Raw genomic sequence first — 21052 nt, 5'->3', positions numbered from 1 at the left:
AATAAAGTATGCCGTTCCAGACAGGTCAAAGACCCTGAAATCAGCGCATGTCAAAGTAGTCTGTGGAGTTTCTTAAACAAAAGTGTGTGCGTGTATGTGTGTGTGACATAGAGAGAACAGCAGAGAAAGGGGGAGGGGGTGGAGAGAGAAAATGTAAGGCTTCCTTTGTAACAACAGAAAAAGGAAAAAATAAAATGGAATCTCAAGATTGCTTTGGAAAGTCGAAAGAAACATAGTTTTAACCGACAAAAATCCCACTTACAGGACAGTCCTACACATGTTACACAGTAGTAAGTCTTACTGAGCAGTGAACCTTACTGCAGGCCAAACATATACATCGTGGCAGACATAAGTAGTAACTAGTTATGCAGCTGTATGGAGTAAAGGAAAATCACAAGAAAAAAAAAGTCCAAACAAATATTTGCATAAATATAAAATGTGTATTTTATTTTTAAAGTGTTACATACCTACCACCTAGATAGTGTTCACTGAATTAGTACCTGTCCATGAGAGTCTGGGTCATCAGTTCTTTCAGTTAAATTAATGAGAATGTCAGATGTGTGATGAATACAGAATTAGAATCCTTGCGGAAACAGACTGATTGCAATATGAGCTGCTGAGCGTCTGGAGCTTTTGAGAACTGCCACTTCATTTATGTAGTTAAATTTGGAACCAGAGGTAAAGCTTTAAAAGCATCCAGTTTTTAAAAGCAGATCGACTGTGTTTTACTGTATATTTCCTCCTTTCCAACAGTCAGATATATTTCACTAGCTTTATTGATACCTTGGTGCACCCAATTTTTAAAATGTTATATTGTATTGCATTGCATTTTTAAAAATTGTATTGTGTTCTTGGCAAGAAAAATCAGGAGCAATGAAGAAGAGAAGGACAAATGGGAGAATGGAAAGAAGTCTAAACGACTTATTAAAATATACAATAAATAAATAAAATAAACAAACAAATGTAACAATTGGATCATGCTGTATGAATCATAATAGTATTGACAAAATAGAAAAATAAAGACAAAATGCTTTTCACATTTATTTACACATTTTTATCCTATTGATACTGAGGTATAATATTAATAAATATCTGAAAAATAATTACTTCTCACACCGTTTTAAAAGGCGTTTTAGCTCAGAGCATTTAGACAGTGTAATTCTGTAAGATACATTATTAGCTTCAAATGTGCCTTTTAAAAGAAGGAAATTAAAATTGTAAGCAAGAATTTGAAATATCAAGAGAGTTAGACTTTGGCTCAATTAGGCTGATTCCAGAAACTTTCAACTTTCTTTGGCTAAATAGTTCAAATATCCAGTATCTGGCAACAAACCTTGAAGAAAACAGCATTTCCTTACTGTTAAAAAATAATTTCTATAACACAAAGACATCAGCATGAGTGTAATACCAAACCTTAGAAACTGATTTTCCCATTTATTAAATATGCTAAATGTCTACAAAGGTATAAAATAGACAATAAGCTGGCAAAAGCTAAGGGAAGACCAGCTTGAAAGTCTGAGAACACTGCTTGGGTTTGATCTCCGGCCCCACCATGTCATAAAATACTTGTAAAATATTTGCAGTAGCGAAAGATATGTGAAGGACACAATGTTTCTTTCTCTTTGTTCAGTGAAAGTGGTTGCTCAAGCAGCTTTGCAAATCAGGCCACAGTATAGCCAATCAACTATCTAGTTAGCAGGCCTCTTTCGTAGTAGGTGAACCAGTAGTTCGGTTTAATGTTAAGTACAGACCAAGGCTGCTGCATTACATATAGTATAGTTTATGAAAAATAACTGCAAGGAATTCTAGAATTTTGTAAACCAAAATCTGAAATCTCTCACCAATGATGAGAACCCTCCATGTCAATGGAGGAAACAGCACTGAGCATGCTAATAATCCTTTGCTGGTACAAAAGGCCTGTAAGTGCTACCTTAGCATGAAGCAAAAGGACACTGCAAAACTATCCCACTGTCTGACAGCCTATTCTACTGTAAGCCCTAAGTAACTACACAAGCTGACAAACCTCATTTAAAATATCATGTGTGCAATTTTTACTGCTGGCCTATTTGTTTTGTTTTTCTTTTTCTTTTAACAAATATAATGGCAGCCTGACCTCAACTCTGGCATCTACATACATAGCTTGCATAGCATTCTCATGCAAGAAGCCCAGAAATTCTGTCCTATTCATTAACCCAAGCAAGCAAACAAACAAAAATGGTATAGAGTAAAAGGAAATATTAACAGAAGTTACATAATCAGCAGATTTCCTTTATGATACTCAACTTAGCCACTCAAAGGAAAATGAGCAAATAGTGATGAGGTTATTGCAGTCCTGAAGTGTATTCTGCTTATTTTGAAGACTGAATCCCTACTTTATAATTTTTATATTTTCCTATATTTCACTAACCCAAGTTTTCATACACCTTCTATTCACCTCAACAAATTTAATACCCCCTTCCTGTGAGAAACATTGTCAGAGCTAGAGATTCAGTAACAACATCTGCAGATACACTGGAATGGAATGCAATAATAATACTAGGCCAATCCCAGCTGTTTCGAAGAAATATATTTGTTAAGAAAGAGTTGTCCAAAAATGGATTTTCTCACTCATCCTTAACAATTTATTAACTGTAAAATATATACTCTTGACTTTAAATCTCTGTTTCTGTATCATTTTTGCCATTTTCAACTAGACTACAATATTCCGTCAAAGACTGACAGGCCTAACAAGACATTATATTTAGATGTTGCCATTAAAAAGAACTTGGCAAACTCCCTGAAAAGAGAAGTCCTTTTAGAAAGTAAATCTATTGTTATATAGTGTGCATAGAACTTGATTGGTAACCATTAAAGAGTATCTTAACACACTGCAGCAGATACTTTATACAGATTTTTAAAAAATCACTGGGCTAAATTTACTTTTTAGTCCAAGCTAGAGAACACCCATCAAATCAGTGACACATATGTGAGTGTTGGCTTAACAAGTTCTATTCATTCAGGAGGTCTATGCCACTTAGAACTACCAAAAGCAAAAAGCAAAGCGTGCTGCTTATATACCACCCCATAGCACTTCAAGCACTCTCTGGGCGGTTTACAAGTTAATTATGCAGGCTACACATTGCTCCCCCCCAGCGAGCTGGGTACTCATTTCACCGACCTCGGAAGGATAGAAGGCTGAGTCAACCTTGAGCCGGCTACCTGGGATTTGAACCCCAGGTCGTGAGCACAGTTTTAGCTGCAGTACAGTGGTTTAACCACTGCGCCATGGGACTTAACCCATTTTGTTTTATCAAACACATCATTACATTCTACACTGCTCCAGTTTTGTTACCTTCAAAACAGTGAAATTATTTTTTAAAAAAAATCTTATATTGTCTTGTTGCTCTCTCTTCCTCCTCTCCCACATATTTGTAGAGAATTATAATTGATTCTCTTCTAACAATGGTGAGGTCTTTTTTCTAACTTAAGGACATTAAACACACAAAGAAAGAATTTAAACCATATTGAAGAAGCAGAAGTTTAAACATATAAAACAGTGATTCCATAGGGTTCCAATCCTTTTATGTTGTCACAAAACAGCTCATAAAGTTGTTCTTTCCGAAGAGCACAGTGGTGGTCAAATAAAGTACACTACATTTTTTTCAATGAAATACTGTACAGCATAATATGAAGTTGCTTCTCCTCCTCATTGTATAATTGAATATGAATTGTGATATGGGTATTTAAAGTTACATAGGCATTTTCTGACTCTCAAAAGCTTTATTGTAACCATAATAATGGATAATTATAAATAAATTATAAATAAATTGTTGAAGTAGGGCTGGAAGTTTATTAAGCACAGTACAGTACTGTATTTTCAAAATGCACTCTATGATTCTGGTTGCAGCAAAGCACTGAAGAAAACATCTTTGTAACTTTGTATTCCTTATACCACCATTTGTATTCAATTATATAGTCGGGGGAGACAACCTATTTATTTTTTGTACAACAAAACATTACTCCTGTTGAACATATGGTGAAATAAATAGATAAGGGGTAATTAAAAGAAGTATTGGGCCTCACATCTCTTAACAAGGGATGGAATAGAAGGATAGAAATTAACATCTCTGCTATCACTTCTACCTGCAAATTTTTATCATTAAGTCTAATTAACAGGGCACTATTTTGTTAAGCCTAGGTTTCACCGGATAAAACAAGGCAAATAAAACAAGCTAAATTAATGTTACTTTCCTGATTTCTGCATGTAAAAGTGGAGATCCTGAAATGTCCACTTTACTGATATCTCTGAGGTTTTGCATTCATCATCCTTCCTTTACTAGAGATACAGTGTCTCCATCAGACTCTCTGGCCAGAGAAAACCTGACTTGTGGTTGTTAATCAAAGGCAATGATTGGGTAACTTCTTAGTAGATTATAGCATTGAGATGGGGCATCTATCTGGACGATCATACCTGCTGTTCGTCCTGCCATAGCCCCAGAGTGTATGTTCTCTTCAATCACAGGCACGGATTTAAAATGCTAAGGCAACCTTCTGGGACATTGTGCCTTGAAAATATACTGTTTTTTTATGTTCAGTTTGCCTGTTCCCATTAAAAGTACCTGTGCATTTGCAGTATGTCAGCTGTGCAGCCTACAATCTCATTTCCTAGATAGTGAAAAATTCTTCATCTGACAGGCTCAGCAGGAAAGGATACATTTTCAGAAAGAAAAGAAAAGGTGAAAATAAGACTATGTAATCTTAATTTGCTACACAAAGGATCTGGCTAATACACTGATTGCTATCTGTTAACCAACTGTTATATAGTAAGTTATAATATGCATTTGTTCATGCATCTTCACAGCGAAAGTCAGTTAAAAGCAATCAGAAATGCTAGCCAAAGGTCAGTCCTGTCCAACCTAAAGAAATCTGTACTGGTCTCAATTCGCAGTTTTAATGGAAGAAAACAGGGTACATAATTCTGTATTTAAAGAGGAAGATATATAGCAGTGAAAGTAAGTGATAAAAATAATTTGTGCCAGAAGAGACACCAGAGTTTAACAAGGTTGGAGAGTTGCCTCAATTTTATATTTATGACCTTTTCTCCTTTAATAGTGCCCCCAGAAGGCTTTTTTAAAAGCAGTGCTAAAACTGTGGTTTAAAGAAAATAAAATAAAGTTCTAGAAACCCTTTATTTAAATATGTCATCACAGTGAAATGCAATGGTACGTAGACAGTGTTGATGTAAATAAGTTACCAATATACAGCACTAAATAAAAAGACATAACAATATTGGATTTCATGCCAGTATAAAAGCACTGTATTCAGTCATAGACACTGCATAACATCCCTTTTGCTTTCATTTTCTTAACAAATTGCCCAGTCCAAAATAACACATCTATAGTCAGCCAAACCTTCAAAGTACTGGAACTAGGCCTAATGATGTATTGCTTCCTGCAACAAAATTGTCACTGATTATAGAGACCATTAACTCCAGGTAGGCTGCCCATCCAGGAAAAGGTGAGTGCCAAAGATGACAAAGGAAAGAACAGAACACTTTGCCACTCAGCTAGATACAGTACTAGGGCGAGGGGACAGGAGTCAGTGTCTTGATCTGGGCTGCAGGGACATCTGGGGACTAAGTGTGCAGGCCTTAATTCCCTCTGCCCTTGGGCTCCATAGTGAACCATTGAACTGTGGGAGTGACAGTCCAGCTTCCCCAACAGACTGACACCTCCCTCTGTTTTCATTTCTGAAAAGCCAAAGGGCTCCAACTCTTGGATAAAGACTCTCTCCTTCTGACCTGCACTCCAAAGGAAGGCGGTTGCTGAAGCTCTTATAGAAGGCAAAAGGCCTGCCTTTCTATCTTTCTCTGCTTGGGAACCACAGTCTATTGGCCAGTGTTATTGGTCTCTGGAAGTTTCTCCTCTTTCTGCCTGATACCTGCTGCCAAGCCTGCCAGCCATGCCAATCTCCTGCAGATGTGACAGGATAAGTGATCACAAAAGGGTTTGTTCCTCCAAACACATGAAAGGAATGGGCTGCTGGCATGCATGCCATTAGTGGTCATGCACACACCTCTGCCTTTTGTGTTTCCCTCTTTCCTTTAGTTCCTGTCTGCTCCCCCACTCCCATCACCTCTTTCCTTCACCACAGAAAGGTCACAGGACAAAAAAAAAAAAAAAACCCTGCTTCTGGATTCTAAGTGTTGTTTTACCAGAACCCCAAGATTCACATAGAGAAGCCTGCTCTGAAACACATACAAGAATTCTAACATCCATTCCTAGATCCCCCCAACTGCTTTCACTGCACCAACATAATCTAGGATGTGGAACAAGTTCCTGCTGCTATTAAACAACTAGAAAAACGTTTCCTCCTTTCTTGTGGAAGACTTTGCCTTATCTGTCCCTCTCTGGGCTACCTACAGTTTAGAGAGGTGCAACGGTTAAGCAGAACTTTACCCTGAACGGGCCACCTCTGAATGCTCACACACAGCCTTCAAAATGCTGCAAGCTCCTGGCCGATGCTTGCCTTATGAGGACGCCTGCTCCACACCTGAGCTGGGTATCTTTCCACCAAGCAGGCTCCAGAGCGCTGCAACGCTGGCATCTCTGAAAAGGAGAGCCCGTGCTTTTTTGAGTATTTCCTTCTAGTATTCCTTCTCTCCTGTTGATTGTACTTAAGGGAAATGCAGAAGAGCTTGTATTTACCATCATTTTTTTTACTTGTGTATTAAAACTCCCAAACCAGGCAGGTTTTCAGCAACACATTTTGTAGAAACGAACTGCAGCTCCCCAACTTCTCCAAGCATTTCCCCAAAGTGTGTGTGGGGGGGTCTGTCCCCCTTCCCCAGTCCCCACCTCCTGATCACACAGGAACAAAATGCAGGCAAGAGCTCGGATTGCTAGTCCTTTGTTATTTGATCATCCTCCTGGAACTCTCATTTCAGTTGCCAGAAACCTGTCATCAATAAACTGTGGCGGCGTTGTGGGCGACGGTGGGGGGGGGGAGGCAGGGGGAGGAGGGGAAAGGCAAGGGAGTCGAGGAGAGGTTAACCCGCCCGACCCTCTCCGAGGGTGGGGAGCGTAGCTCTAGAAGGTGATGCGGTTCCGTGAAGGCACCGGCGGGGAAGGAAGGGGAGGAAAGCACACCCGCTGGAGGCTGTGAGGTGATGTCTTCTTTCTGCCCCGAGCAACCGCTCCCCTCTTCCGGGCCTGATCGAAGCAAGATCAGGTGCGACGGGATGATGAACAACAAGAACGAAAGGCAGCAGCACTCACCTGTCCCCTGTGTGGCAGAAGCAGAGAGCCCGATCCCGCCCCAAAGAACAGAGGAGGAGCCCCAAAAGACACGAGGCTGGGGGAGGGGGAGCCTCCGGCCTGGGGGTAGACCTGAGCCCTGTAGGGAGACGGATCCATAGGGGAAGCGGAGGGGGGGGCGAGGGAGGGGGGGAGGAGAGAGTGTCCACTTCAGTCAGAAAGGGCTTCAGCAGGCGGGCTGAGGGGATTCTTCCGAACCCCGCACGGTGCCAAAGAACACGACTAGAGCCCCAAGAAGCCCTTCGAGCGGGGGAAGCCCTTTCCCCCTTCCCATGGGGCGCAAGGAGGGCGAGCTGCTGCAACAGGTTCGACGGAGGAAGGAGAGGCGCAAGTAGCGGCCCTTTCCTTCTCCTCCTCCTCCTCCTCCTCCTCTTCTTCTTCTTCCTCCTCCTCCTCCGGACGCCCTTGAACTCTCAGTCCCATCGTCCACTCCTCCGTCGCTCGGCCACTCTTGGCAAGGGCATGGTTCTTGCTCCCGGGAAAGGGCAGCTCCGGATCTGCCCCCCTTAGGACAGCGAACCTGCCTAATGCGGGGCGCTGCTGAGGTTGGCTTTAAAATGCAGCAGTTTGGGGGGGGGGGATTGTCGCCGCTAAACTCCTCCCTTCAGTAGCGGAGTGTGCGTGTGTCGAGGGGCTACCAATCTCACACTCCGACCTGCTCTTTGCGCCCCTGCTTTCGCACCTCCGCGCTGCTGACCCCGCATCGAACCGCGCTCTTCCTGCGCTTAGCAGGCACACGCCACCCTTTGTGTAAAATCTGCTCCCAGTCTCGCAAAGGTCTGCCCGAAGGACACGTTGCAGGGCGCTCCACGGCCAGCCCACTTCAGGGGGAAAAAACTTGAGGGACGGGGGGGGGACGCGTCTTTCGGTGTCAAGTGCGGGGTGAGGGAACGGTCTCCCTGGCCTGGCCTCCGAGTCAGGCTCGGCCGCGTCCCTTGGTCTGCTTCGGCGTCATTCCCAAGAAGGGCTTGATCCGGGAAAAGCTTTCGTGGGCGAGGAAACAAGTCTCGCTGGGAAAGAAACGGGACTTCCAAGTAAACATGCCCCAAATCGGGCTGCCTGGTGGGGATGGGTGCGCGCGTGTGCTGGTGGGCGTGTGTGTGTGTTGCCCGACTCGGCATAACTCGTGCCTCTCAAGTCCTGTCGAACTGAGGGGCACTTGGGCAAAGAGTACGTGCGCGTGAACAGGCCTGGGCAAGAGTGACCCCTCCCCTCCCCTCCCCCTTTGAATGGGGCATAAAAAGAGTAAATAGACGCGACTCGAAGGAAGTTGGGGAAAGGGGAGGGGGGCGTGAAAAACCGTGAGCGGACCGGGCGGGCGCCCGCTGAACGCCTCGCTGTCGCCGTCGGGTCGCCAACACGAGCGCCCGGGGAACCCGGGAGGGAGGCCGGCCTGTGGCCAAAGCGCCCGGGTACCCTTTGGGAGGCGGGATCCCCTCGACGGGCGCCGGGGAGCGCCCTCCGCAGCCTTGCCTTGGGGGCCCAGCGGCGGCTGCGGACGGCGCTCCCCCGCGCCTGTCGAGGGGATCCCGCTTCCCGAGATGGGACTCGCCCGGGGAGTCTCCGAGAGGCGCAGCGCCGGATGCTGCATCGCCGCCTCGCTCGCCAAGCCGGCCGGCCCCGCTCCAGAGAAGCCCAGCAGGGCGGGCGAGCGGGGGGGTGCACGAGAGAGGAATCCGAGGGAAGCTCCTCGTACCCCCACCGCGGCCCATCCCACCCGAATGTTCCCGGGAGCAGAGGAAGAGACGGTTCCCCCAGAAGATGCTTGCTTCGAGGAAAGAATGGGGTGGGGGGGGTTGCGTGGCGGGATCAGGCGTCGCCTAGCGAGAGGGGGACGAGTTTGGCGGCGGCGGCGGGGTTGGTGCAGGCGGCTGGTCTCGTCCCCGTCTCGCTGCGAAGACGGGGGCCCGCCAGCGCCCCAGACCCCGCGCTCCTAGGCAGACCCGCTCCCCCCAGTTCGAACGAGACCTGGCGGGAGGGGGGCAGCCTCCACGGCCATGCTGCTCAACCTGCCCGGCTCTCGCAGACCTATGATGGGCCAGGAGGGGCTCCCCTCCTCTCCCCGCATGGGGAGGCCGGAGCCGCGAACAGGGCAGGGGGGTGGGTCGGGGTGCGCTTCCACCGGAGGCGGGAGGGGCGAAAGTCAGAGAAGAGACGGGGAGATGATGGCCCCCCCACCGCATCTACCCCCTGTTCTTTGGGAAGCGTGCCCAGTGCGCCGCGGAAAACTGCAGCCCTCAAGCCGAGCCGCGGGCCCCCTCCTCGGGCGAGACCCCCCCCCCCCACTTTCCCCGCAGCGGACTGATCCTTGCTCCTCAGCCTGCTGAGATACTGCTGAAGGTTGGGCTGAAGATGCCCCTAGGGAGCTGGCGGCGGCGGCGGCTGCTGATAGCGGGCGGGGGGGGGGGGGCGCGGGTAAACCCTAAAACGCTGCCCCGCTCACCGGCCAATATCATCGGCGCGCGGGCGCGGTTTCTTTCCACTTGGGGCGGAATGAACTCCGAGGGCGAAAGGGTCCGTGGAAGGACGTTGCCCTCCCTCCACAGCTCCGAGGGTCTGTCGGAATTCACCGGGGAGAGAAAGGCAACCCCTACAACTGGGACTCCTCTCCTCCCTTCCCACCCGTCCTTTCTTACTCTGGTTTGCTGGCTTGCTCTCTCCCCCTTTCCCCCTTTTGCCGGCCGCCCATCCCCTGAACATCAGCTCTGCTCGCGGACTCGGCCCCGTAGAAGCAAGCCAGGGCTGGAGGTAGGGAAGCGGGGGAGCGGGGTGTCCCGCCGGGGCCGCTTCTCCTACGGAGGGAGGCTCCGAGGGGAGAGCCGCCTTCCCCCCCAAACCCTCCCGGGAAGCTCTTTCCCGGAAGGATTTTGCCCCCCCCCCACTGACCAGCGCCCTCAACTGAGGAGTCACCGGACTTGGCACCGTAGAAGGGGCGCCCGGGATCCGAACATCATCGGCGCGGGTTCTCTCTCCGGATTAAAGACGGAGCCAAATCGCACTTGTTCACCTGGCCGTGAGTTCGCCCGAGTTTAGTCGGACGGCCTTTCTGCGACGAAGAAAGGCTGCAGCCTCGGGGGCGCAAACCGGCGATGTCCGGGGGCTCAGAAGGCATTACTTCCAAGCAAGCCGGCTTAGGAGCAGCGGGCGATGTCCCGACCTCGCAAACGCTGGGGGGGGGGGCGGCGCTCCAGTTTCAGTGGAACGCAGACCCAAGCCTCGGCATTTTTCCAGGTGCAAACCCCACAGGCCATTGTCCCGAGGGATATGAAAAGGACTCCCCGGCAAGTGTGTGCGTTTCCGGGTAACTGGGATCCGGGATGTCTCTGGAGCAAGGGACTCTTAGCGGAAACTGCTTTCCCCGTTTTTTCGCCATTGCTCTGTTCAAAAATGATGACTCTTCCCCCCCCCCCCATGAGAGATGCAGACGAGGGAAGCGGTATTCCAGCGTCACCCCCCCCCGATCGGCTGCCTTTCTCTAGGACCCGCCGGAAGGGGGCAGCGCTGCCTCCTGCCCGCCTCCCATTCGCTTCTGACGCGGCGTCCACCCGTGAGAGGCGATTTATTGCCTCTTTGCGCGGGTTGCTCGTTCCAGACGGGATAAATGGAACGCGCGAGGAGAGACTACGGTTCCTATTTTTAGCCGGGACAAACTGTTCCCTGCCTCCTCTGCAGTCGCCGTGCCCGCCTGTCCTGCTACAAATTCTGGTATTTAGAGCGGCACGTTTGGCCTGCCAGGCGCCTTCTGCGAGCAAAGAGCCGGACGGCTTGGAAAACTAAGGTGCCGAAGGGCGAAAGCGGGGCGGGGGCGAGGACCTGCATGAGCGCGGCGGGGACGCGTAGGAAAGAGTTGGATTCAGAAGACCTGAGCGTCCCGGATCAAGAATCGACTTCCAACCTCTCTGGGGCGCCAGGCAACCGCAGCTGCTCTGAAAGCCCGCTGGCAGGAGGGGGTGCAGAGACTTTGCCTTTGGGTTCTGCGGAGACGTTTGTCACTTCAAGACTAGATCTCGCAAGACCATTACATTATTCCAGTTGCAAACCCGAGCAGCTCTTAGAGGGATAGCGCTTAGCTCGTGAGCTTGTCTTTCCCTTTTCTCAAATCCGCCAGTACACGTGAATTAAATCTTTTCCAGCGAATTGGGTTTAATCTTTTAACGACAACACCGTTGTGTATTCTCCACCGTACACGTTGGAGCCGGTTGAAATGTACATCTTTCCCCTCTAAAACGCATCCCACTTTAGATTAGGACAGAGTTTATGTATTAAATTTGAAACCTCAGCGATAACTAGCTAGCTAGATATTCACTGTTGCGACCATTCCAGAAAAATACTGTTGGTGGGCCATTAGTATTGTTTAGGAAAAAGAGCTCGAAGGGGAGAGGGGAACTTTATCTGGCCAGATCTCGAGATGATGTTAGAATAAATAGGCTGACAAGCACAATTCCAAAAGCTTTTCGTATAAATAAATCCTATTGATTTTAGAGGGATTTGCCTTGATAACTTGCAAGTTGTAGCCTTAAATTCGCTTCGAACTGGGAGTTTACTTTCAAGTAAATTTATTGCAGATCAGGATCGCAGCCAAGCACATAAACCCCTTCTCAATGGACCGAATTCGAGAGAAGGCCTCATAGCTGCAGCGCAATTTACTTCCAAGGCTGCTCCCTCGAATACTGGAAGTAAATCTAACTGAAACGAACAGGGCCATTTTGGGACCTGGAGGAACCGCCGGAGTCATTAAGATTTTGGCCTCATACCCTGGTTTTAAATGTATTCACTAGGAAATAAAAACGGAACGAGATTTACTTCAGAGCAAGCCTAGTTAATTAAGATTGCTTCGATATTGTAGTTGCACAATGATAATTTCCAAATTACCCGATCCCGCACACCCGTTAAACCGGATCAAGCGGAAAAAAAATTGTACTTGTCTCCCAAGTTTAAAATCCTGGTATTTCGTTTGGATTTGTTTGTGGATCGGAAAGCAGGGCCTCCTCCCCCTTTCTTCAAAAACACTATTTAGCCAAGACTCCAGTGTCCTGAAAACTTCTACTTTGCGTTATCTGCCTCTGGAAAGGAATTCCTATTCCAAAATGTACCCACTTCAGAAATAGCGCAGAATTCACATAATCGAAAATGATGCTCCACCAGGTTCTCTTTAACCCATATTTATTCTAGGTTTCAGGTTGAGGCGTCTTTGCACTGTTCGCGGGACAGAGGTTGAGACGCGCAAGGCCACCGACAGCCCGCATCGTCCGCTTTCGAAGCTCACGTCGGCCGAGGAATGCTCCGACGCCGGGAAGAGCCAAACCGCGAGGGCTCTCGCTCTCTCTCTCTCCCGGATTCTCCCCACCCGGCACCGCATCTCTCCCCTGCAAAAAAATTTTTAAAAAAGCCACCAGCGTCCCAAATCTCAACGCACGCTCTCGGAAGCGAGAGGTGGGGAGCTCGCCGAAATCAAGGCAGAAACGGGAACGAATCAGGCCCGCCACGGGTTGCCGATTGCCTACCTCCCGAGGAGGAGGAGGAGGTCAGCCCCTCGGGATCATGGCGTTTTTGAAAGCACCCCAGATCTAGGGGCCGGCGCTTCAGCTGCCTTCGGCATGAGGCAGACTGACCGATCCACCCGGACTAGCTGCTCCCTCCTCCCAGCCCCGTTACTGGTATCCGCTCCTTCCGCTCTCCAAAAGTGACTCTCTCCTTCCACGCGAGTTTAGCCGGGACGGGGACCGGGGAGCGGCTCTGAGCGCCAGCCGCCGAGGCGAGGGGTGCCCCGTCGGCGCCGGGCAGGGAAGGCCAGCGTCCCCAGGCCAGCCGGTGCTTCCTTGGCCCGTGGGCAGGATGTGCCTCGACTGGATCATTCCTGAGTGGAGCATTAGCGATCAAGGGAGAAGACGCTCCTACTTAAGCCCCCCGTTATCCCACCGCCTTAACTGGTTTTAACAGGAGGATAAACACGGCTGTGATGTGGAAACGGAGAGGCGCTCTCGAAAACAGCTACGCGGGAGGAACGTAATCCTCTTTCTGCACCCAGAGGGTGAGGGAGGACACCCGATCTGCAGAAATGCCCAGCACAAACCAGAGTGCCAAAGGATGTCCTGGATCCCGTGTCCAGAGTAAAAAAAAAAAACTTTTAAACTCGAAAGTCGACCTGGGGCCACCTTCTGGCACTATCCGCAGACCTGCAACTTAAGCCAAGGCTGCGGAGGGCGAGACGGGGGAGTGGGGGGAGGGGATTCTCACAGGCGAGAGAAGCGGGGCACCTCCTACCTGAGGCGAGAACCATAAACAAACGCGGAACCTCAACATCACCCAGTTCAGCCCTTATTAAATGATAGAGACCCCACCCTTAAGAAAGTAATCCCTCTTTGTCTAGGGAACAAAATCTTTGTCTAGGTAACATGGTCCATGATTCGACCATTAGGATTCACTCTAAGTGATATTTGGGATATAGGGCGGTTCCAATTTATCCCCCAAGCACTGATGCTCCACTTCATCTTCTCACACGGTCTACCCAGGTCTTGTCTTCCTCCCTGACACACTATCCTTTAAAAAAGAAAAAGATTTATTAAACAGTAGTACCTGTCCTGGTGCATAGCAGAGTAAACAGTTTACATCGACTGACACTTTCCCATCCACATATCAGGCAAAATTGAAAGAAACAAAACAAAAAACACAAAACATGTGGGACCTTGAAGACTATTATAATTTTATGTGAGCTTTCATAGGTACAGCCCATCCTCGATTATCTACCCTCTCGCCTTCTCTTGACAGTCAAATAGGGGAGGCAGAACACGTATCTGAAGAAAATGCTAAACCAAGCTCTGTTATTTTGGAGGAGAGGGTGGTACTATCAGAGTGGCCGTCCAAGAGGAAGCCATTTAGCTTTCTGTTGGTCTACTGCACCACAGGCAGGAAAAGAGCAAGGAAGAATCCCAATGCCCAAATCAAGAAAACTTGGGGGATGCCCTCCACTTCTCAAGAGTCTGCTTCCAGTGGGGAGCTGGAAAAGCTACAAGTAACACAAAATTTCATCTGTTCTTTCCTCCTCTCTTCTTCCTCCTCCTGGCAGTGTAAGTGCTAATTAGAGGGAGAATAGCACTCACCTCAGTCTAATGGAGCAGCAGCCACTGCATACTCAGGACAAGTGAATCAGTAGAGTTTTCTGCCTACATCCTTTCCTCCTGGCTTGGAATCAGCTTGCCTGGCACCACATCACCTAGTCCCCTAAAAGGCCGCAGCTTTTTCCTGCTCCCCTGACTTCTCCAGGTGGAGAAGGGTAACCCCCCCCCCAAGGTCTGATCACTCATCTCAACTTTGTTCACCCAGTACCCATCATGCCCCTTCCCTTTCCTCCCAGTGTAGGGAAACCCAGGGGAAAGCAACGCCAGATCTTCTGACCGGGTTATAGCAGAGGCTGTGACTACGCCCATGACATCATTTGGCCTGCCCCACCAAAGCAGTCCTGCACCCTTCCTCCAAGAAACACTGGAGCCCAGAGTGATCTTGCTGCACCCTGCAGAGAAAATGAGCAAGACAGAGAGTTTCAAATAGCCACTGTCACAATCTATCTATATACTTCCCCAGCCACCCCTAAAGATTGAGGGTGGTGAGCCTAAGGAAGCTCTGCCACTCAGGGTTTATTTTTTATTTTTTGTTTCCTCTCAACAAAGATAGAACTAGTAATGCTAGTTACTCCCTTTGTGCCAGTTTTCTTCTCTGGAAGGCTTCACTTGTTTGCCTCTCCCCTCCCTTTTGGGGTGATGCTGTTGTGCGAAGGATTGGACTTGGCCACTGGAAGGAGAAGCAAGAAAAAGATGATTGTGCATTGAAAGAAATGCACGCTGATTTTCTCCTCTCTCTCACTGAGCCGGAGGCTTCAGCTAGCTTAGCCCAATCCCCACCACCAAAATCAGGACAGAGTACAGGTGTGTGGATGAGAGAAAGATGACCATTGCACTCTGCTGCACAACCCAGAGAGAGATGGCAAGCTGGGCCTAGAGACAGCACTGACCTCAGTGTTCCTTGCCCATTCTTTTTGCTGTCCAAAACAGGTGAGCTAAAATCCCTTCATGGACTGCCCCCTTCATGGATTGCTGCCTTGTTGTGGCAAATGGGCTTGAGTAATTCAGAGAAGCTATGGGTTATGCCGTGAAGGGCCACCCAAGACGGACAGGTCGTAGTGGAGAGTTCTGACTAAACATGATCCACCTGGAGCAGGAACTGGCAAGCCACTCCAGTATCTTTGCCAACCAAACTCCATGGACAGAAACAAAAGGCTAAAAGATATGATGCTGGAAGATGAGTCCCTCAGGTCGGAAGGAATCCAACATGCTACTGAGGAAGAGTGGAGGACAAGTACAAGTAGCTCCAGAGCTAATGAAGTGGTTGGGCCAAAACCGAAAGGACACTCAGCTGCGGACGCGCCTGGAAGTGAAAGGAAAGTCTGATGCTGCAAAGAAAAATACTGCACAGGAACTTGGAATGTAAGATCTATGAACCTTGGCAAGCTGGATGTGGTCAAACAGGAGATGGCAAGAAGAAACACTGACATCCTCGGTGTCAGTGAACTAAAATGGACAGGAATGGGCAAATTCAATTCAGACAATTATCATATCTACTACTGTGGGCAAGAATCTGTAGAAGAAATGGAGTAGCCCTCATAGTCAACAAAAGAGTGGGAAAAGCTGTACTGGGATACAATCTCAAAAATGATAGAATGATTTCAATACGAATCCAAAGCAGACCTTTCAACATCACAGTACTCCAAGTTTATGCACCAACCACCCATGCTGAAGAGGCTGAAATTGACCAAAACTATGAAGATTTACAACACCTTCTAGAACTGACAACACACAAAGATGTTCTCGTCATTATAGGGAATTGGAATGTTAAAGTAGGGAGTCAAGAGATAAAAGGAACAACAGGTAAGTTTGGTCTTGGAATTCAAAATGAAGCAGGGGAAAGGATAATAGAGTTTTGTCAAGAGAACAAGCTGGTCATCACAAACACTCTTTTTCAACAATGCAAGAGGCGACTCTACACATGGACATCACCAGATTGGCAATACTGAAATCAGATTGATTATGTTCTCTGCAGTCAAAGATGGAGAGGCTCTATACAGTCAGCAAAAACAAGACCAGGAGCTGATTGTGGCTGATCATCAGCTTCTTATAACAAAATTCAAGCTTAAACTGAAGAAAGTAGGAAAAACCACTGGGCTAGTCAGGTATAATCTAAACTAAATCCCTTATGAATAAACAGTGGAAGTGAAGAACAGATTTAAGGAACTAGATTTGGTGGACAGAGTGCCTGAAGAACTTTGGATGGAGGCTTGTAACATTGTACAGGAGGCAATGTACAGGAGGCAACAAAAACCATCCCAAAGAAAAGGAAATGCAAGAAAGCAAAGTGACTGTCCAATGAGGCCTTACAAATAGCAGAGAAGAGAAGGGAAACAAAATGCAAGAGAGACCAAATTGTTAACATGCGCTGGATTATGGAGAAAACCAGAGAGTCCAGAAAAACATCTACTTCTGCCCCATTGACTACGTGAAAGCCTTTGACTGTGTGGACCACAGCAAACTATGGAAAGTTCTTAAAGAAATGGGAGTGGCTGACGATCTTATCTATCTCCTGGGAAATCTCTATGTGGGAGAGGAAGCAACAGTTAGAACTGGATATGGAACAACTGATTGGTTCAAAATTGGGAAAGGAGTAACACAAGGCTGTATATTGTTCCCCCGGCTTATTTAACTTCTATGCAGAATACATCATGCGAAATTCAGGACTGGAGGAATCCCAAACTGGAATTAAGATTGCCAGAAGAAATATCAACAACCTCAGATATGCAGATGATACCAATATGATGGCAGAAAGTGAGGAGGAATTAAAGAACCTCTTAATGAGGTTGAAGAGTGTAAAAAACAGTCTGAAGCTCAACATTAAAAAAAACCAAGATCATGGCCACTGGTCCCATCACCTCCCCTCAAATAGAAGGGGAAGATATGGAGGCAGTGACAGATTTTACCTTCTTGGGCTCCATGATCACTGCAGATGGCAACAGCAGCCATGAAATTAGAAGACGCCTGCTTCTGGGGAGGAAAGCGATGACAAACCTTGACAGCATCTTAAAAAGCAGAGACATCACCTTTCTGACAAAGGTCCACATAGTCCAAGCTATGGTTTTTCCAGTAGCGATGTATGGAAGTGAGATCTGGACCATAAAGAAGGCTGACCGCCGAAAAATTGATGCTTTTGAGTTGTGGTGTTGGAGGAGACTCTTGAGAGTCCCCTGGACTTCAAAGAGAACAAACCTATCCATTTTGAAAGAAATCAACCCTGAGTGCTCACTGGAAGGACAGATCCTGAAGCTGAGGCTCCAACACTTTGGCCATCTCATGAGAAGAGAAGACTCTCTGGAAAAGACCCTGAAGTTGGGAAAGTGTGAAGGCAGGAGGAGAAGGGGACGACAGAGAACGAGAAGGTTGGTCAGTGTCACTGAAGCTACCAACATGAATTTGACCGAACTCAGGGAGGCAGTGGAAGATAGGAGGGCCTTGTCCATGGGGTCACAAAGAGTTGGACATAACTTAACGACTAAACAACAGTGGCTGTTCATACATCTGGTATTGATAGGGATACTGCCTCTGAACATGGATGCTTAATTTAGGAATTCTCCCAATCCATCATGTGTCTAACTGTTAATTCCTGATGCTTATCCTGTTGTGAACACACTGGAAACTGCCAGGTTCAGAGAGTTCTATGGAAAGACATTTTGCTATGACAATTCACTTTGTCCTCTAAATGAATTCTTATATGAACTCCTGCTGACCTAGCACTTTCTAAATGGACGGGTCTGAAAATCGTCTATCTTCAGCTAGGATTGTAGTTCAAGACTTCTGGGAATAAAGTGTCAAAGGAAGCTTTGTTTTGTAACGTGTTCATCACCACAGCATTATCAATGAATAAGAAAAACGAAAGATTTGGGGCACCTTAGTTTCAATGTACAATAAACATAATTGGCCACTTGAGGGGAGCAGCGAGCACGTAGTACGTGTTTTCCAAAGGCTGTTCCAGGAATGGTTATTGTTGTTTAGTCGTTTAGTCGTGTCCGTTTCTTCGTGAAGAGAGGGAATGGTAGGGTTAATAATAAGAAACGGAATGAATTACTGCTGCAGGTAAGTTAACTACAAGGCTAACGATTCAAAGTGGCAGCAATCCAAAGTGGAAGACAAGAGTAGGAGCGCCTTTTGAAAAGTAACGTCACCCGAGGGAGGGAGAGAGGGCTCTAGTCGGGGAAGTTCCCCCCCTCCGCATCCTTCTGGCACTTCTTTTCCGGGCTGGGCTGAACGGCCTGGAAAAAGGAGGGAAGACAGGTAACTCTTGCCCGTTTCCTCTTCCGCGGTCTCTCCTCGTTGCCCACAATGCAGGTGGGTTTCCTCAAAGAAAGCACAGGGGATCGCTCTGGGGTGGAAAAAAGCCACAGGGGCTACCATCCTCACAGTTGCCCCCCCCTTCTGCCCGATCCCATGCCCTCGGTGGTTCGCGCCGGCAAATCTGGGAGCCAGCTTGACTGCCCGGGGTCTAGGTCCTGGTGTCCAAGTGAAGACATCTAACCACAACACTCCACTTTCGCCGCCTCTGTGGAGCAGACAGACGTGCGTGGCGAGCTCCAGTTCGAGCCTGTAGCTCCCTTGACCCCCGGCATCCCTCTCTCATCTCTCCATGAAGGAGGAGGAGGAGGAGGAGGAGGAGGAGCGGGGGACGGCAAATGCTGGTGCTAGTGGTGGTGGTGATCGGGCAGTGGCAGATGGACTTTACAGCAGTCACCAATCTGTAAAGCAACCTTTTCCAGCCCCACAGCCGAGAGAGAGAGAGAGAGTGAATGCCCGACTCTCTCCTCCAAATCATACCTCCCTGCCCTGGGAATAATTTTTTTTAGAGGCAGCTTTCCGTGGTCGGCTCAGAACGGAGCAGCATCGATTTCGCTCCGAACGCACGCCGCCTCGCTTTACTTCCTGGGAGACCAAAAGACAGCCGGACGCTGCCAAGTGCGTTTGCAAGCCCCGCTGCAGCCCTTGCGGGCGGCGACGACGACACCCCAAGAAAACACCCCGCGTGCTGCACGCCACGTTTCCGTGCGAGGAGGGCGCGGCCCTGGGGGGGGGGGAAGAGAGTTTCTGGGGAGGGGAGGCGAGCCGGCCACGCCGGCCGAAAAGGGGAGCTGGCCCTGAGACTGACGCCGTCCTCTTGAAGCTCTGGATTTCAGAAAAGCGTTTTCGAAGAGGAGAGCCTAGAGACCTTCCTGGCCAGCGCCTCGCCTCCTCCTCCTCCTCCTCCCAGAGAAATCCTGCGCTCGGTCTTTCCGGAGGAGGCGGCGGCGGCGGAGGAAACCCGCCCCTTTGAGAGATCCCCCCCCACAGACACCCCCCCAACAGGCGGAGTCAAGATCGCGGGGCGAAAAAAAGGGGCGTTTACAGCAGAGACGAGGACAGTTCCAGGCAACCGCGCCTGTCCCCCCCCCCCCCCCCGTCATTGTCCCTGGAGCGCCGGGTTCCGTATCTGCCTCCAGCTTTGTTAACGCTGGGCTGACGAGGCACCGGCGGGAAGCCAGCACCCTACGAGCACAAACACACAAAGGAGGAAGGGGCCGGCCGTGGGGCGCGGGGGGGGGGGGTTGAGTAGAGAAAGCAAGAAATTTTGGCGGCAAGGCTAACATAAGGAACCTTGCGCCCCCTCGCGCCAGAGAGGCGTAAATGCTGACAGCTGAGTCCCGGCCATTGGCTTGGGTTTCTTCTCCTCGGGACTTCAGGAAACTGAAAGGGCCAAGAGAGGCGGGGGGGGGGGGGTCCGCCAGTAGTTGAGCGCCTCACAGGAGCCCAGATTTTGCAGAGGTACGGAAAGAAGCTCAAGCGGAACACGCGGAAGTTAAAACAACTGAGGGTGTGGTAACTTCAGCAATGCCGGTCTTGGCTACTGTATTTAAATTCTTGGAGAGAAAGGTTACTGTTTGTGCTTAGGAAGTTCTCTGGCGTCTGAGAGTCGTACTTGGCCAATAGCATGGTATGTAACGTACTGACATTAAAACAAACTTATGGGTACTTTAGAATGAACCTGTTATGCTCAGTATACAACAAATCTCAAACATGGGAATGGCAAAACATTATTCCACACACACCTGAAAGAGCCTAGGCATGGCTAGCCATGATGCTCTTTGACTAGAATCTTTAAAAATATGGCTTTCCAGATACCAACATATATGGTTATAGTGGGGAAATATGAAAACAAGCTGGCAGTTTCACTATAAACAAAATTATTCCACAAATCTCAAGCCTATTTATCAGGCAGCTATAATGAAGGAAAGTATGCAAATTGTTTTATATAAACCTTCCCAATTGCATAATGCCTTTTTATTATAGGATTTGGGGTTTTGATTTGTGGATTTTGGCACAGTCACAGCACTACTTCTCTCCCAACGTGGCAGGTGGATAAATACAAAGCTGACAAGAATAATTTTAGAGCCCCTTTATACCTGAGTGTTGGAAAAATAAAGGATTATACAAAGCTGACTTGCTCTCTGTCCTGGGATACCCAGTGTAATGGATAGAGCGACAGAAGGAACAAAGACAATACAGAGGTGCCCCGCTTGATGATTACCCCACTTCACAACGAAATCTCTTTATGATGAGTTTTTTGCGATCGCTATTGCAAACGATGATTGAATGGGGAAAATCCGCTTTACGATGATCGATTCCCTCCTT

At 48.3% G+C, this 21052-nt stretch overlaps 1 protein-coding gene across 12 annotated transcripts in view; it reads right to left on the bottom strand.

The window, feature by feature from the left end:
* The window catches only part of NFIB (nuclear factor I B), a 446840-nt gene that overhangs the window by 282893 nt on the left and 142895 nt on the right, over positions 1-21052 (bottom strand). For 6 of the 12 annotated variants that reach the window (XM_078384944.1, XM_072992106.2, XM_072992107.2 and 3 more), the window contains exon 1: positions 7257-7339. The exons of 5 other annotated variants lie outside the window; for them this stretch is intronic. Coding sequence is in view for 1 of the 7 variants with exons in the window: in XM_072992112.2 (XP_072848213.2) it covers positions 7257-7394 (138 nt within the window). In the remaining 6 variants the exon portion in view is untranslated. Of the gene's footprint in view, positions 1-7256; positions 7822-21052 lie in introns of those variants that run through there. One more of the 12 variants, XM_072992112.2, reaches the window with a different exon arrangement.

This window comes from Pogona vitticeps, chromosome 2 (genome assembly GCF_051106095.1).
Source record: "Pogona vitticeps strain Pit_001003342236 chromosome 2, PviZW2.1, whole genome shotgun sequence".
NCBI lineage: Eukaryota > Metazoa > Chordata > Lepidosauria > Squamata > Agamidae > Pogona > Pogona vitticeps.
Note: the sequence above shows the minus strand (reverse complement) of the source record. Positions and strands in the feature narration are given on the sequence as shown.